Raw genomic sequence first — 15,719 nt, 5'->3', positions numbered from 1 at the left:
GTTTCTGGTTTGGAACCCATACGTCTTGTTTATTACAGCCATGTGTAACGTCAACTACTGACGTAACGACGCTTGCAGTAGCCTGGTTTATTCGCTCCAAACAAGCGGATGGAAACGCACATATTTAGGAATTTCTTGCGAAATATGTTTTTTTCTTTTTTGCGACATTTCAAAGCTTAAAATTCGCATGACAATTGGATGGAAACATGGCATGTATATAAAAAGAATGTAAGACTATATTATAACACCTATTTTCTTGCTCCCACAACAAACTGTTTAGGCCAGCAACTATCTAAAAAAAACAATGTTTCTGACTTTACAGGTAACGTTTACGCCGATTCTTCATAACATAAAATAAGAGTTTCAAAACTTCACAAATATCCTGTTTAATAACTGATAACAACGCGTACCTTAGTTACCTGTTATGTGTAGCCTTTATCCCTGGTTGTTCGTGCACTAATGTTACTATAATAACTGTTAATCGCAATGTTAGCGAGAAAGACGGCGGCCCAAGAAAAGAACTACAACTCCCATAGCGCCCCGAGCGTCATTCACGTAGGTGTTTCCGGTGTCTTATGACATTTTACTTCCTTCCACACAAACCGACACGAACAAATCGAGAAAGAAGACGTCGCTAACTTTTAAATGTTGTCGTCAACAGCCGCGTTTTGAGGTTAGTTTGCGTTTGATTTCCATCCTAAAATGCGCGGCATGTGGCGCGTGGTGTCTGAGAATTAAAGAATTGTTGGAAAACGTAGACCGTAACGTGTAGGCCTCCGAAGAAAGTTTGGTCGAAGGCCTGTAAACAACATGTCCTCCGCCTCGCAGTCTTCCTCTAGACGGCAATGGTGCTACCTCTGCGATCTGCCCAAGATGCCCTGGGCCATGCTGTGGGAGTTCAGCGAGGCTGTGTGCCGGGGATGTGTCAACTACGACGGGGCAGACCGAATAGAGCTCCTCATTGAAACTGCCAGGCAACTGAAGAGCACGCACGGAGTTTTAGACGGCAGGTCCCCCGGTCCACAGCAGGGCAAGCCCAGCCCGGCTGGGCCCATTGAAGCAGGGAGACAGCATGGAGAGCGTCTAGATAGGGGGAGGGGTGAGTATGGGGTGTCTTCTCGCCTCCCCAATGGCCTGCACAGAGCTGAAGATGTGGCTTTGTCAGAGGGCAGCAGACAGAGCCCAAACACTCGTCGGGCTATTGTTGGGGCAGTTCCTAGTCTTCATGGCACCATATCCCATGCCTTGATAGCTCAGGGGTTAGTAGCAAACCCTCATGGGCTTTTAGGCCAATTACCAGGCTCTAGAACTGGGGCCACACCTATTGCGGTCTCAGCTGGCCCCATCATGAGTGATGCTGGTAGAAGACAGGCTGTGGGAGCTAGCACCTCTGCTCTGGTGGGTATAGATCCTGCACTGTGGAGGAACAATGAAGTGTTGGCTGAATTGAATGAGGTGGCACGTAGCAGGGTCGAAGGCTGGCCAAACCGTCCCAAAGCAGTCCGGGATGTACTTGTAGCGCTCAGCAGCTGCGTCCCCTTTAATGTGCGCTTCAGGAAAGACCATAATCTGATGGGTCGTGTTCTGGCCTTTGATGCCAGCACAACTCCAGAGTTTGAGCTGAAGGTGTTTCTGGAGTACCCTGTTGGCTCTGGAATGTTCTTCTCAGGAGTCCCAGACCTGGTCAGGCAGATGTTCCGTGACTCGGCCAAAGACGCAGGTAAAGCAGTGAACTCTGGCTTGCGCTACGTGGAATACGAGAAGCGCCAAGGCACAGGAGACTGGCGTGGGCTGTCCGAGCTGTTGAATGATGGCGTGCGGATGTTTAAAGAGCCCCCAATTCCAGAGGTTCTGCCACAGCCAGATGCAGGGCTGCCTATGGCACCTGCTGGACGCCCTGTTCCAGCAAAGAGCACAGCTCGGCGCCGCAAGGCTTCTCCGGGCTCTGAGAACGGAGAGAGCGAAGGGAGGCCCGATCACCCAGCGAGAGAGCCCTGGCCTCGAGGTGCTTACTCAGGCATGGAACCTCTTCCAGGCATGGCTGTCCCCCAAGAGGGCCCGCCCCGTTTACACAGCCAGCCCTCACCCATCTCGGCGCTCATGGGAGTCGCAGACAGCCTGAGCTCCAGCCAGATGGCCAGAGACAGCCCCAGCATGTCCACAGCCCACTCCTCTTCAGCCGGGCGCCCCACCAGCAGCAGCCCCTCCACTGCCTCCACCTCAGTCTCCCAGGCAGCTATGGGGCAGGGTTTAAATGCGGTGGGGTCGAGCAGCAACACCGGAGCTGGGGAGTCTACAAGCAACGCTCAGGGCACTCTGCTCTGCTGCACCCTCTGCCGAGAGCGCTTGGAGGACACTCATTTTGTCCAGTGTCCCTCTGTCCCGCACCACAAGTTCTGCTTCCCCTGTACCCGAGGATTCATCCGCAACCAAGGTCAAGGCGGGGAGGTGTATTGCCCCAGTGGAGAGCGCTGTCCCCTGGCTGGATCCACTGTGCCATGGGCCTTCATGCAGGGAGAGATCTCCACCATCCTGGCCGGAGACGGAGACGTGACAGTGAAGAAGGAGAACGACCCTTGACGTCTCCATCCTGCTGTGGTGAATGGTAAGACGAGAGCCGTCCTGAGAGACATGGTTAGGATCTCACCGCTCCGTTTAACATTACATTTAAACAGTTTGAACTAATCAAAACAAAAAACATGATCGAAAGTCCCCAAATGAGAGGTAGTGAGAAAGGGAAATAAGCAGTGTTATCAAGTGATTAGTCTTTCAATTATCTTCAGCTATGACTCTGCCTGGCTTGAAATTGCATATTAGTTGAAGTTAGTGTGGCCGATTTGTAAAGCAGGATGTCAGGTCAACTTTTAATCCTCATGGTTAAACTTGAATCAGCAAGAATAAGTGATGTTCTCTTCATTTCAACAGCCAAACCATGCAATATAATATACAAAGGTGAAGAGAGACTTGAAAAGCATTGGCACGAGTGTTTGAGTGTATTACAGTATCAAAAGAATAGCTATATGCCACTCACTGAGTGTAAAGAGAGACAGAAAAAACTAAACAATAATACATCTAAATAACAACAATTACAACTCATTATCACAATGCTTAGTATTATCCAAAATATACTACACAGGCTAAGGCTAAATGTGACGTTTGGTGGCAGCATAGGGCAAATTTACAAAGGGGGAATTAGCAGTGTAGATAACATTTAGTTTAATCTTATTATACTTTGCGTCCCGTAAAGAAATATTATCTCCTGCCAACTTAAGCTCGTCAGTTCTCACTGGAAATGTAACTTCCATGTGAGAAATACTTTCCCTACAGTGGAAACACTGGAACACTGCCACACACACACGTTTTCATTTACAGAGAACTGCAATTTCTTTTCTGCAGTGTGAAAATGTGCTTAAACACGTTACACTTTTATTCACTTTCTATAATTAAGAGTTCATTGTTGGTGCACCTGAGCGGCCCCTTCATTAAGCAGCAATAAAACAAAGGTGGAGTCTGTCATTGTGTAGAGCCTTCAACAGTTTGATGCTGATTTAGAGATCCGATTGAGGGGAAAAAGTGAAGCAACAGGATAAAATAAAACACTGGTGTAATTGTCACTATCTTGCAGTTCACTTGCACTGTTTGTGTGTTAACAGCCTCACATCAGCTTTGATTTCTTTGGTAGTACAGTGTCACTGTGCTTTAAGTACTGTACTGGATGTTGTAGACACTTAAAAGTAGACCTAGGGTTTCACCAAATTAGATTTTAGACTTTTTAAGACCTTTAACACGCAAAACCAATAAGACAATAAGGCCTTCAGTTAAAGTATATGAATTACATGACATATCACATTTTTGTACTTCCTGCTGTATATAACTGTTAATTTCTAGTAATATAATTAATTAATTAATGTGACCTGGACCGAGAGAAGTGGCAGGAAGTTATGGATGGAGTAACGTTTTTATTATTATTTTAAATGAACCCTTGTCAGTTATGATTTGATGCGCTTCCTAGCCACAGTGACAGTGTTTGCTGTGTCTGATGGTGCTGACTGAAACTCCAGCCTCCTGCAGCACAAGCCACTGTTCGGCAAGTCTCATTTGTAGTTTATAGATGCCCATCACCACCTACAGAAAAATGTATAACTAATGTTATGTCTGTGGGGCAGCCTTTGTAAAGGTAATTCCAGACTTTTAGTACCCTCTCAGGCCTTTTTGAGGGAACTTAATTCAATGCTTTTAAGGTGTTTCATGACCTACAGATACTCTGTACACCATTGTGTCTCCGCTCCCAAATAAAAGGCTGCTATGTGCACAATCAATTGTGACAGCTTGCACAGTTGTTTTTTTTTTTTTTTTTATAAAAGCATTGGACAAGAACCACATTATGTCTACAGGAAATGCTCCCCAGGCAACCAAAATTTGCCCTAAACGAAGTGTCACTGTTAGTGTTAGTGTCAGTTAAAAAGAAAGCTGCCCGTTGTCACCCTACAGTTTGTTTAAAAATGTTCCAAAATCTTTACACATGTTCTTTTTTTCCCACAGTGGATCAAACACTTTGAAAGCACTTCCCGATTATATCAAGCAGTGGTCCGCATGGGCTGCAGTTCATCATGTGTGCCTCTGAAAACAGAAAAACTGAACCCCAGGAGGACAGCTATCACACACCGTTAACTAAAGACACAGCAAGACTCACTTTTGAGAAGAGGGACATGTCCGTCTGTCAGGGCTGGGCTCACCTGCGAAGGCCGGGCTGCTACATCGCATCTGGTCGAGTCCTGACCAAATCTCTCTCTCCCTCTCTTTAGTCCAGTGCAGCAGAGGCCTCATTTTCAAAGCCCAGGATAGAAAGCACATGCTTGTTTTTTTCTTTTTTTTTTTTTTTAAGTATGACAATCTGTTTTGTCTTTCATTTGTGTTTTTGTTATATACATGGCATACTGTCCGATACAGATGGATGGCAGCGATATTGATAGATGGTTTGACACAATAATGCAATTCTTCGAAAAACAAATGAATGTTCAAAATGTGTCAAAACCATTGGGTCCTTAAAGCCAAGGATAGAAAAAAAATTGTAACGCCAAGGATGGAAAAAAATGTAATCCCACATTATGTCTCTTAGGTAATATCCTTATACATTGTATGTCAAAATGTGAATTTACTTTCAATATGGCTATGTAATTTCTATTTTTGATACAATACAAATTTCTATGTATTTGTTTATAGTGATAAGAAGACCAAAGATGGCTTCATGCTCAATGTAATTTTATTGTATTGTAGCCGTGTATGCTGTATTCACTGATAACCTTGGCATCGGTCACTAATTTGTTCATCTATCACAGAAGTAAGCTTGTTTTGTCTATTTACTTTTTCAATTAGGCTACATGTATGGTAAGATAATTAGCACCCACATACTCATGTGAACTTAACAGGTCAATTCTACAATAAATGACAAAATAGTTATTAGTTATAGCTGGTTTATTTTTTTTGAAGCTCAAATGTGCAGCACATTGTTGAAACATTTTTATAAAATGTGATAAATATTTTTTACAAAAAAGGTGAAATACCCACACCGGCTATCGCATAAGCCCTTGAAAACATTTCAGTAGCACAGAGTTAGCATCTATCCCTTTAAGTAAAGTTACCTAGTTTTCCAAATTCACTGCTTGTGTTGAGTGCAGAATCAAAGTGATCATCCATAATGAATATAAAATGCATGACTGATTAAGCACAAAGGTCGGCACACTGCACCAAACAATTAAAAAATATATATATATTGTAAACACCGCAACCAGAGTTCTTTAGCTAATATCAGACAATATATATTGTTGATCTGTAAACATAATTTGTACACAAGATAGTGGTGTAGTTCCTTTGTGGTTATGTTTCTATTCATGTTCGCACCACTTTTTGATTAGGGTACCCAAGTGGAAGTGGAAGAAATCTCGGTTCAGATGGGGCTCCTGACGTCCCCTAGGGCCTCCTTGGCTCCCTTCAGGGTCTCTCTCTTCACACATTTCCAGTAGCCAGAGAAGCTGTTCTGAGGCTGCACCTTAGACAGGACAGTGTTTATCACTTGTAACAGCACTGTTATTCATTGTGAAATTCAAAATGCAAACCCTGAGAGGAGCAATGTGTAATTTAACTACTGCTGCAGGATTTTTAGCTTTGAAAAGAAAGTAACAAATGCTGACTGCTGATTTTGTAAGAATGAAAAATGCTCAGTCTGTACAACCGAAGGGATACAAATTAGGGCAAATTCTCCATATTAGAAGATTTTTCCCATCAATGTCTTCAGTAGTTGATTTGATTACTTAGGTGACTAATTGGAGAAATAGTTCAGCATTTTTCTGAAATATTCTCGTTGCAGCAGAGTTATATATCTTATTCTTACAGATAAAAAAAAGAAAAAAGGAGTGAGCTTCAAAGGCGCTGGGTGGCAGACTTTCTTTCATTTGGGCGGAGCCAGGCTAGCTTTCCAGTCGCTAAACTAAGCAGCTGTAGTTTCACAACACGTGAGGGAGTATTTGCTGCTATTAAAACACAATATAAAGTCAAGATGGATAGACTTACCCTCAGACCTCGCAGTACTCTGTCTTTCATCACACCAATGAATTCCTTATGGCTCAGGCAGTTGTCTCCATCCGTATCAAAGAGTTTAAATACAGTATCCAGCACGTTCTCAGACAAGTCATGGCCTGTGGCGATCCTCACGGCTCGCTTGAACTGGGCTGCAATGAGAGGGGAAAACTGTAGTTATCTACTGTATTAACGTTAAGAGAAAACTATCCGGATTCTAGTCAACAGAGAGTTGTTACCCATTCCGACAGGACGGTTGGCTCCAGTGACCAGTTTCATTGAAAAGGAAAAATCCTCCAGATTGTTGGTGAAGAGACAGAAGACTTTGAACTCATCAAATGTGATACTCTGTAAGACAAAATCTGTCAGTTCACTTTTTTGATACACTGACTGAATTTTCACAGCATTCTGGTGAAGGAAAGGCCTTTAACCTGGCCAGCAGGGATTTTCTTCCTCATGTTCTCCCAGTAGGCTTCGTTGTATTCTTCGTTGGTGTAGTGCAGCAGCCACTCTGCAAAGTCTTCTCTTCGCATTGTGTCCATACCTTTGGAGAACTGCAGGAACTCCATCTCCTGGACTTCAGCCTGCAGGTCCTCCATGAACCTGAATGACAGAAATTGTGTACTTGAAATCTCAAGCTTAGAGAAGCAAGAGTCCTGCTGAGGTTTGTGGAAAGACATTAACAATACGATACCTCCTAGTCACTTTAACGTGAGCATGAGAAATAAATCTGAAAATACATCCTCTATTCACAATGAAGTCCAACATCTTTAAGTCAAATAAATGGGAAAGTAAAGACGATGGATAATAAATGAATGATCAATAAGCACTTGAGAAAAAGCCAAACGTACAATGGAGGGAGGGATAAAAGAAAATGACAAATTTAGATGGTGCGTCTTCAGCTTTAACGGTGAAAAATGAAACCATTGATTTTTGAATTAGGGAGTAAATTCATGCAGTTACTAATACAGATAAGTCAGTACATTGCAACATGTTGGGAGTAAAAAAAGGACAACGAAAGTGCATTTCTTCACTGTTGCCATACATTCAACATGTGTCACAGTGATGGTGAAGTAATAAACAACCATGATGCAATGCTGCTCACCAGGGACATTCAAAAACTAGCAAACATGTTGCATTGGTTCAGTGACTGTATGGTTAGTAATATTTATTGTAACTTGTGCTGATATGAGGTGTGTGATTTAGTCTTTTGCACTTTGTATGTCAGGACAGAAGATTGTGTGTAAAGGCAAGAATGCCTTTGCATCGACGGATCTGCACACTGAAATTCTAGTGAAAATTGAGCCAAAGCAATAGAAAAATTTTGTAATACAAAGGTTAATTTAATGGTAGTGATGATGAGCTCTATATAATCTTTTTTAATTAAACAAACACTTTAATATTAAAGTTAATCACCAGATTCTTGTTTTCAAAAACTTAATATATTTTTTTCTCTGACATGTGTACTTGCAACAGTGTCCTATACAATAGTGTACTATCAGGTGAGAACCCAATTTTTTAGAGAAAGTTAAAATGTGCCCCCAGAGCGGACCTTGATTAGTCTGACCTGCATGTTTTTCCCCTTAGCATCCAAAATGTATCGCTGTAATGTAATGATCACTGACAGTGAGACTACAGAGGACATTTCCTCACCTGCAGAACTCCTGATACTGCAACTTGTTTTCTCCTTTCTTCCCAAAGAAGTAGGCCTGCAGTGTTGTGTTTGCACTTTCCCCTTCTTCTGCTAGTTTCTGTATACATCGGGGGAAGGCATTGTTGGTGATGTTGAAAAGGGACAAAATCATGCTACGCTGTCCTTTTAAGTTCATGTGAGCACCCACCTCTGCGCTGTCCATAGGAACTTTATTTTTCCCAATGATTTTCTTCAGCTTCAGAAGCAAAACATGAAAAATTGCAAAAGTGTTAACACTTGACTTTTTTGAATGCAACAATGTGAACATACATCGCTCTTCTCATAACTATTACAAAAAATGACCACAAACAGGCGGGTTGTATTGATTAAACCAGGTATATAACCTTCATCTAAGTCAGACACAACAAACACTGGAGCAGATGAGATACCATGCACGTCTACCCTTTGTTTGAATGCTTTAGGCTTGTGCACCAAGTCACAACATGAAAATATGACACAAGGTGCATAGCGTGCCAACATGCAGCCTAACAGCCCGGGCCTGTTCTAGACCAAGCCACAGAGGTCTTCTCCTGCCATCCAAGAGGACATGTCAGGTTGGAACAGACACAAAAATGTGACTTTAAATAAATGGACTAAACTGAGGGGCTGACTCAGGCTCAGAAGTGCAAAACACATGACAGAGGAAACAGACTAGAATAGCTAGCAGGGCAGCTCTCCCTCACCTTCACATGGTGCCATGGTCCATACTTACAACTGTGGTAGCATCAGTGCTTGAGGCAGCGTTAGGTGGACATTTGAACAAACAGAATCACTATTCTCTCTGCACAACGTGTCCTCCCATGCTCACTGGGCTTACACGTGAACAATCTGTGTTATGTTCAATATTACTACAAAACTATACAAATCTAGCCAGTAAACAAAACCCTGATACAGCCGAGGTCTTACCTTCAGAAATTCCTTTTTGTCCACTTGCTCATTGCCGTCAACATCAAGCATTTTGAAAGCTATATGAAATCCTGTAAGAGGCTCTGCAACAGCAACACACAGTTATCTGAACTCGATCTGAATGTTATAAAAAAACCTAACATGAATCTGTACACTTGGTTAGTAGGACTACATTGTTTTCCAGGCTGTGTTGAGAAATAAAACACAACATAATTGTCAAGCTCAGCTCAAATGTGCAGGTGTGTAATGCTTGGAAAGGACCAACTGTGTAAATAAAAGCAAACACTTAAGTCACAAAATCACAGGCAAGTCCATTCAGCACAATATTACTGAGAGAGGAGGAAGACCTTGTAAGGCCTAGAGGCTCATGCAAGGTTTAGGAATATACTTACTGGTCAGGATAGTCAGCAGGAACAGATACTCTGTGTAGGATATCAAACCTGCAACACACACAGAAATGTATGCTGAATTATATTTTGGAAATACCCAACAAACATATTGACTGACTTTGAAAACAAATGATGCAAACACACAGATGTGAACCTGTTAAGGTCACACAGATAAAAATTAAAAGTTAATGGGAACAAGATCCATCCCAGAGTTGGTCACTCAAAAAACAGACCCATTCTGATGTCTTACTGCGTGAACTGCAGTCAGTCACAACTGGATCTAGACATGCAGAGCTGGATACCGGACATTAGATCTGAAAATCCTGTGTGTTAACACCACTCTGTTGACAGACTGAAGACTTACCATGGTCTCCTAAGCTTCTGAACAGTTCATTACCAGCCCGAGCTTTAGAGGCAGCAACCAACATTTTGTTAACTTCCTGCAAAGATACCAACAGGAAACAGATAAGAGCACAAAAGTGACGATGATCTACATGTGCAGGTGGATACTAACTTATGTTACAAAATGTGATGATGTGCACATACCTGTGTTGTTAAAATTCTCTTTTGCAGCTTCCCTACAAGAGAACAAAACAAAAAGATGAATTAATAGGACAGCAACAATTGTATAATAAGCAACTGCATGAAGGCGGCATTACATGCGAATTGTTTTCATGCACCTGAATGTCGGCAGGAAAATGATATGCAAAATAGCTGCATTAAATTTGAGATGTTTTTCCAACTACAGAGGCTTCATACACAAGCTCTACAGAACATATAAAGAGCTGATACTTCCTATGATCAGCCTATGGCATGAAGAGCAATCAACAACCAACAGCTTGTGACACAGACTGAAGGAGAATCTGTAGAATCGCCTGGGAGGACAGACTAGATAGACTAAGATGGTGTTCTGTCAGTAGATGGACACTATAAAGTAAGTGGACGTCAGTGCAGCTTACGGTCAACGTTGTCCAGCATCACAGAGAACAGGAAGTCTCTCGGGGTCATGTAGGGCTCGTCTTCGTAGATCGCTGATGCGAACTGGATGAAACGGAGCTTTCTGGGACACTGCGGGGCAGCTGCGGTGTCCTGAAACAGCACAGGTGAATTATGTATCACTGTAAACTAACTTACTGGACCACATGAAAACTCAGGGCGGGCCTGGTAAAGAACAAACAGCACTTCACGCTGTATGCTGTCAGTGAGTGACAGCTGAGGGGCGTTCGTTGATACAAACTCTTGGCTGAGCATTTATTACGCCCGCACTCTAAATATTCATTTCGTTTGTCACCGTTACACGTATTAAGCAACATACATCTGTATGTTTAAATAGACGGGCATGTGAACAGTATAGTGGTCACATGACGTTAGGTCTCTCTGTTTGCCGTCAGTTTCGACGACAGAAACTTTCTTGTGTGTAACTTTAATGTTTGGCAACTCACTTTTTCTCCCTCAGCATGAACGGCGAAGGGCAGAGTCCTGTTGTTCGCATGATAGCGGTAATAACAGATAACCCCAGTTCCGACTAAAGACGCCAAAACACCGGGGCCGACAGCACGGCGCAGCGCTAAACTTCTCAGCGACACAGGGCTCCTTAAAACATTCCTCAAGGTAGCGGCGACTCTTCCCCAGCTCGCCATTTTCAGGAAGCAAGCTGGACAGCTCTCGCGCAAACCTCTACGGCTTCCGTAGCTGCGTACACCATGTCGGGAGCGTCACGCTCACAGGTACAATGTGAACTACAGGTCACGTGACGCTCCCAGTTCTAGCAAGACCTTACATGTCCATAAAATAACTAAAGGAATTCAAACGAATTATAAAGATACAGAATAATTGATACTAAATAAATGAGACAGCTTTAGGACAGAGCTTATAAAACGGTCCTCATTAATATAATTATTTTTGTAAGAACACCTTTGAGTACAACATACAACATATTTAAACATCCCCAACAGACGTGTTTATGACTCTGCTTTGGACATGTTTTTGTGTTTAATATTGTTTTCCCACAGAAAAGTCAAATTTACTCATCACAAATGACACTTGCTCCATTTTCTCTCACAACACACGTGTGTAAGTTGTGATGTAGTTGTGATGTAACAAATCCTGCTGGTACATCAGGTGTTAAACTGAGATTTAAGATGAGCCCAGAGGAACTTCAGCAGATGAATGTAAAAAACAGCCTTTTAGCGTCAAACTCTGCACAAACACCACTCCGCACAGTGAAGCTCAAACACCACAGGAACAGCATGTAAACACATTTTGACAGGAGGGGGGGCAGGGTAATTTCTATTTTTTCAAGTTAATATGTTGTACAAATAAGAAATTACATATGTTCAGAAAGGCTTGGACAGGCAGCTCCTCATAATTGCAACGCAGGTCAAGCTTTCTCAGGCAGCATCCACCATCTTTTTCCTGTGAGTAATCCCACTGTCTCACATATCACAACAACATCTCCTACAGTACATAGTGTCCAAGGGCTGAGGGCTGCCAGTTGAAGGCTGATCTCTTTGAACTCTGCTCCTGCTGCAACAGACTGAATGTCACCCAGGACCTGCTGTCTCATCTGAGCATGGGCAAGACTGTGGACGATCCCACCACTTTAGCCCTGAAGTACAGGGAGGAGAGCAGGGAGAGGTCGAGGTCCAAACTTATCTGGCTTCTCTTAGTGAGCTCAATCAATCATTCTGAGTCAACAATGCCATTTATATTTAATGCCATGTAGCTGGAGGTGTTCCCCAGTCTATAACACTAACCTTTAAACAAAAATAGTGGGTTTCATTTATTCGGATCCTGAGCATTTCTCTGCAGCGTGACACAGAGATCATGTAATCTGCTTTGGAAAGAATTCACTGCTTTGACCATGTGTAATAATTACATTTGCATTGATTCTGAAATATTAATATTCAGACTCCTCTCACTCAAGGTAACAGTGGTGCTTTACCTCATGGTTGAGTTGACTTGTAACTGTAAACCTGACAGATGTGTACAGAATCTGGTGGAGGGCACTGTGAAAGGATTATTATGTTACTGGAGTCACAGAGCAAAGTGTCACTGTGGATTAGAACTGGGCCTACATTTAGGCTTCATGGCTCAGGGAACATATTTACCCACATTTTCACAGAGAGATGCACATTTTATCACATTTCTTGAACAAGTCATCATTGACCTTCAGGATTTAGGAGAGCTGCAGAGGTTTGCATGCCATTGTACTTGGTCTTTTCTAATTATTTCATGTAATGGCTATAGTTGTAACATCCAGTGGCAAGATATCGTTTTCTTGGTCAAAAACAGTAGGGCAGTGTTTGAGATATTTTGCAATTGTTATCAGTCAGACAATAAAATCACAACAATTCACCTGAAGCACCTCACGATTCCTCTCAGACTTTAGAATAACTCTCACTGTAAAAAATATAAAGTGTCTGTCTTTGGCTGTGCTACACACCTACAGAGGGGAAAAAAGACAATGGCAAAATCAAGGGATGAACAGATTTTATGAGACAATCCCATATTTCATATTTCCACAGACAGATATTGGCAGATGTTATTCAATTCAATAAACAAGTCATTATTAAATTGTACATTCTTAAAACACATCAAGTTTGTGCAGAATTTGTGCAGTACTGTACATACATGTATGTTTGTTTTTGTGTTTTATTATAGAATAGACCCTGCATCACCACTACTGTCTTACACTGTGAAAGGGCCTGTACTTAAATGCAAAACAAACGTTGCATGAACCTTTATTTTTACTCACATAAATGATTCACACGTCCACTCACATTTTATTTTAAAACTGCACGTACGTAGCTCGGATGAGATTCAGCATTTTCATCGGCTGCTATCAGAAAGCCATAAATACAGCATTTGCGTTGTACCAGTTACTGTATGTACAGAAGCAATGGTGGATGGATCAAAAGCATTTAGATAACCCCTTGACATGGACACAGTTTGGAAAATACAAGGCCTTCAGTTAAGTTCCACCAATGATTCCTTCCTGCACCAGTCAGTATGAAGTCTAGTCCAGTTCTAACTGCAGAGGGCGCTAAACACTTAAAGTGAAGGACACAAACAGTCTGATGTTTCGAAAAGATAAGTGTATCAGTTGAGTGTGCTTGCATATGCCACACCTACACACTTCACAATATGTTCTGCATGACCTCAAAATTTGTTCCATAAGGTTGGTAGCACCAAGCCATCAGCATAGAGCACATGGAGCTGATCATGTAGAGTAGCCTACACTGCTAACCAGTGCTGCTGCTACCACATGATGCTAATGTTGTATCTTTTCAGCTTGAGTCTTCCACTTTAAATTCATGGATAGAGAGAACTGTAGTAAAAGTAGATTGTTAGGGTCAAGAATATGCAATTGCGTAGAGAACCACTCAGCTTGAAGCTGAAATCAATGTGAGGAACAAACCGCTTCCATTAGGTGTGTCTGTGACCAGTATGTGTGTCCACATCAATTCCACGTCAAGTTTGCATCAGCAGGTTTGGAGGTTTATTTAATGTCATAGCAGCAAGTTGTAATGTAAAGTAACAAAGACATACACACGTTTAAGACCATCAATGAAGGAAACAAAGTTTGCACATTTTTTTTCTTCAGTCACAGTTTACTCTGCCTATTTGATTTCGACTGTTACTGTTATACCATAGCTGAAAAAAATCCATCGTGTGTTTCATAAAAGTGATGGGAAGCAAACACACATTGTGATGGGGGATAAATATCTTCCATGAGCAATGAATTTAGAACAATTACAGCCACATGAAAATACTGTATCACCTATTGCAATGATAAAAATGTGTATTGCAATGACAGACTCTGAGTGTCAGGTTAAATTAAATGTTCATGTTGCAATAACCAATTGTTTTCTCTTTTCCAGCAAACTGCATGACATGGCACTTATGTAAAAACAGTGACTGTCAAATGACAACAACATCCACATCATAGCATAGCTTATCCATTCTCATTCACCTCGAAGGCTGCAGTAATACAGACAGACACAGCACACTGTCACGACAATCCTCAGTCAGTGAATTCAAATACTGCTGCATCTGAGATATACTTCTGGTGTTTCTATGGAAAGCTTTTTTTGTTTTTTACATATTTGAGGTGAAATGTGATAGGATGGAAAATGGAAAAACATTTGAACAAAGTCTCTGCTGCTGTCTGTGTTTTACTGCACACTGCATGTTTATTTCCTCCTCTGTTTTTAATGTGAGTACAATGTGTCAAAATGGTTACACTTTACTTACATTAAGGAAACTTAAATTGTACTTATATATGTAAAAACAACTGACATACATGACAAACAATACATGGACTAATGGCTGTTGTCTGTGATCACAGCATACTGCATTTTAGTTTAGTCACCAATAATTTGAATATCCAGAGCAGCATGTACTGAACTGCCCGGGCTTGTTGATTTTTTTGTTTGTTTGTAATATATAAATTTAGCACACCTGTTACAGACACACTGAATACACACTCAGCTATTCTTACAAGTTCTTATTGGGGCTGCGGGGCAACTCCTGAATCTGATATGAATAAATATAGGCATATAAAAATACAACAAGCATACCCACAGTATGTCCTGCTGCTCTTCCCTGGTAAAAGGTGTTTCATACATCTAGATACTGGTGTACGTATATACACTATGATATTTAATAGTGACTCCTAATTTGCATATTTTAAATTTAAATGTAATAAACATTAATATATTTGAGGGATGATTGTTTTAATTTGTGGATTAATACAAATGTTTTAATTTTACCCATTTCACTTCAGAGTATTGTTTTATTAGAGGGTTTATTGGTATACATACAAAGATAGGTATATACAATTCATGACTTGAATCATGACAGTTACATTTAACTTGCCTTTGATGGAGATATTCCAATCAGTTTCAACTTCAGATGAGGGACACAGGGTACAGAGAGGTTTAACTCTCAGTGAACTGCTTCAGGGTTTTACAATTTTGGGCTCCACAAACGTGATTGAACATTTCATAGCTGAAATCAGTACATTCTGTGGAAAATAAATTGCAGTAATACAGTACAAACAGCCATTCGGCTTCTTAATTCATGTCACAGATCAAGGAGTAGTCACCCCCCCCCCACCCCCCACCCCCCACCCCCCAAAACAACAACACCCC

General features: G+C 41.6%; 2 protein-coding genes across 3 annotated transcripts; one reads left to right on the top strand and one right to left on the bottom strand.

Moving 5' to 3' along the window:
• The first annotated feature begins 449 nt into the window (after positions 1 to 449).
• LOC119895110 (interferon regulatory factor 2-binding protein 1-like) lies at positions 450 to 5,460 on the top strand. Its single transcript, XM_038707973.1, has 2 exons — positions 450 to 2,605; positions 4,543 to 5,460. Exon 1 carries the CDS (start codon positions 811 to 813, stop codon positions 2,578 to 2,580), a length of 1,770 nt encoding a protein of 589 aa, XP_038563901.1. The 5' UTR covers positions 450 to 810; the 3' UTR covers positions 2,581 to 2,605; positions 4,543 to 5,460.
• On the bottom strand, positions 5,458 to 11,250 carry micu2 (mitochondrial calcium uptake 2). 2 transcript variants are annotated; one of them, XM_038707975.1, is made up of 12 exons: positions 11,007 to 11,250; positions 10,524 to 10,653; positions 10,111 to 10,142; positions 9,929 to 10,004; positions 9,568 to 9,615; positions 9,176 to 9,258; positions 8,418 to 8,465; positions 8,230 to 8,327; positions 7,008 to 7,179; positions 6,816 to 6,924; positions 6,571 to 6,728; positions 5,458 to 6,043 (listed from the first exon to the last, which is right to left on the bottom strand). In XM_038707975.1, the coding sequence occupies exons 1-12, from the start codon at positions 11,202 to 11,204 to the stop codon at positions 5,948 to 5,950; spliced, it is 1,248 nt and encodes a 415-aa protein (XP_038563903.1). In that variant the 5' UTR covers positions 11,205 to 11,250; the 3' UTR covers positions 5,458 to 5,947. The 2 variants fall into 2 exon arrangements, with proteins under 2 accessions (XP_038563903.1, XP_038563902.1); XM_038707974.1 differs by having other exon boundaries at positions 5,458 to 6,049; positions 11,007 to 11,249.
• Between the last annotated feature and the right edge of the window lie 4,469 nt (positions 11,251 to 15,719).

The sequence above is a fragment of the Micropterus salmoides genome, unplaced genomic scaffold (genome assembly GCF_014851395.1).
Source record: "Micropterus salmoides isolate LMB-PRFRI ecotype aquatic unplaced genomic scaffold, ASM1485139v1 Ms_hic_scaffold_9, whole genome shotgun sequence".
NCBI lineage: Eukaryota > Metazoa > Chordata > Actinopteri > Centrarchiformes > Centrarchidae > Micropterus > Micropterus salmoides.
Note: the sequence above shows the minus strand (reverse complement) of the source record. Positions and strands in the feature narration are given on the sequence as shown.

Excerpts from the sequence above, each read along its gene's own strand:
- LOC119895110 (XM_038707973.1), top strand. The coding sequence starts at position 811 with ATGTCCTCCGCCTCGCAGTCTTCCTCTAGACGGCAATGGTGCTACCTC.
- micu2 (XM_038707974.1), bottom strand. The coding sequence starts at position 11,204 with ATGGCGAGCTGGGGAAGAGTCGCCGCTACCTTGAGGAATGTTTTAAGG. Across the intron at positions 10,005-10,110 it reads AGAGAATTTTAACAACACAG|GAAGTTAACAAAATGTTGGT; the intron begins GTATGTGCACAT and ends GTATCTTTGCAG. Across the intron at positions 7,180-8,229 it reads CAGTATCAGGAGTTCTGCAG|GTTCATGGAGGACCTGCAGG; the intron begins GTGAGGAAATGT and ends TCTGTCATTCAG.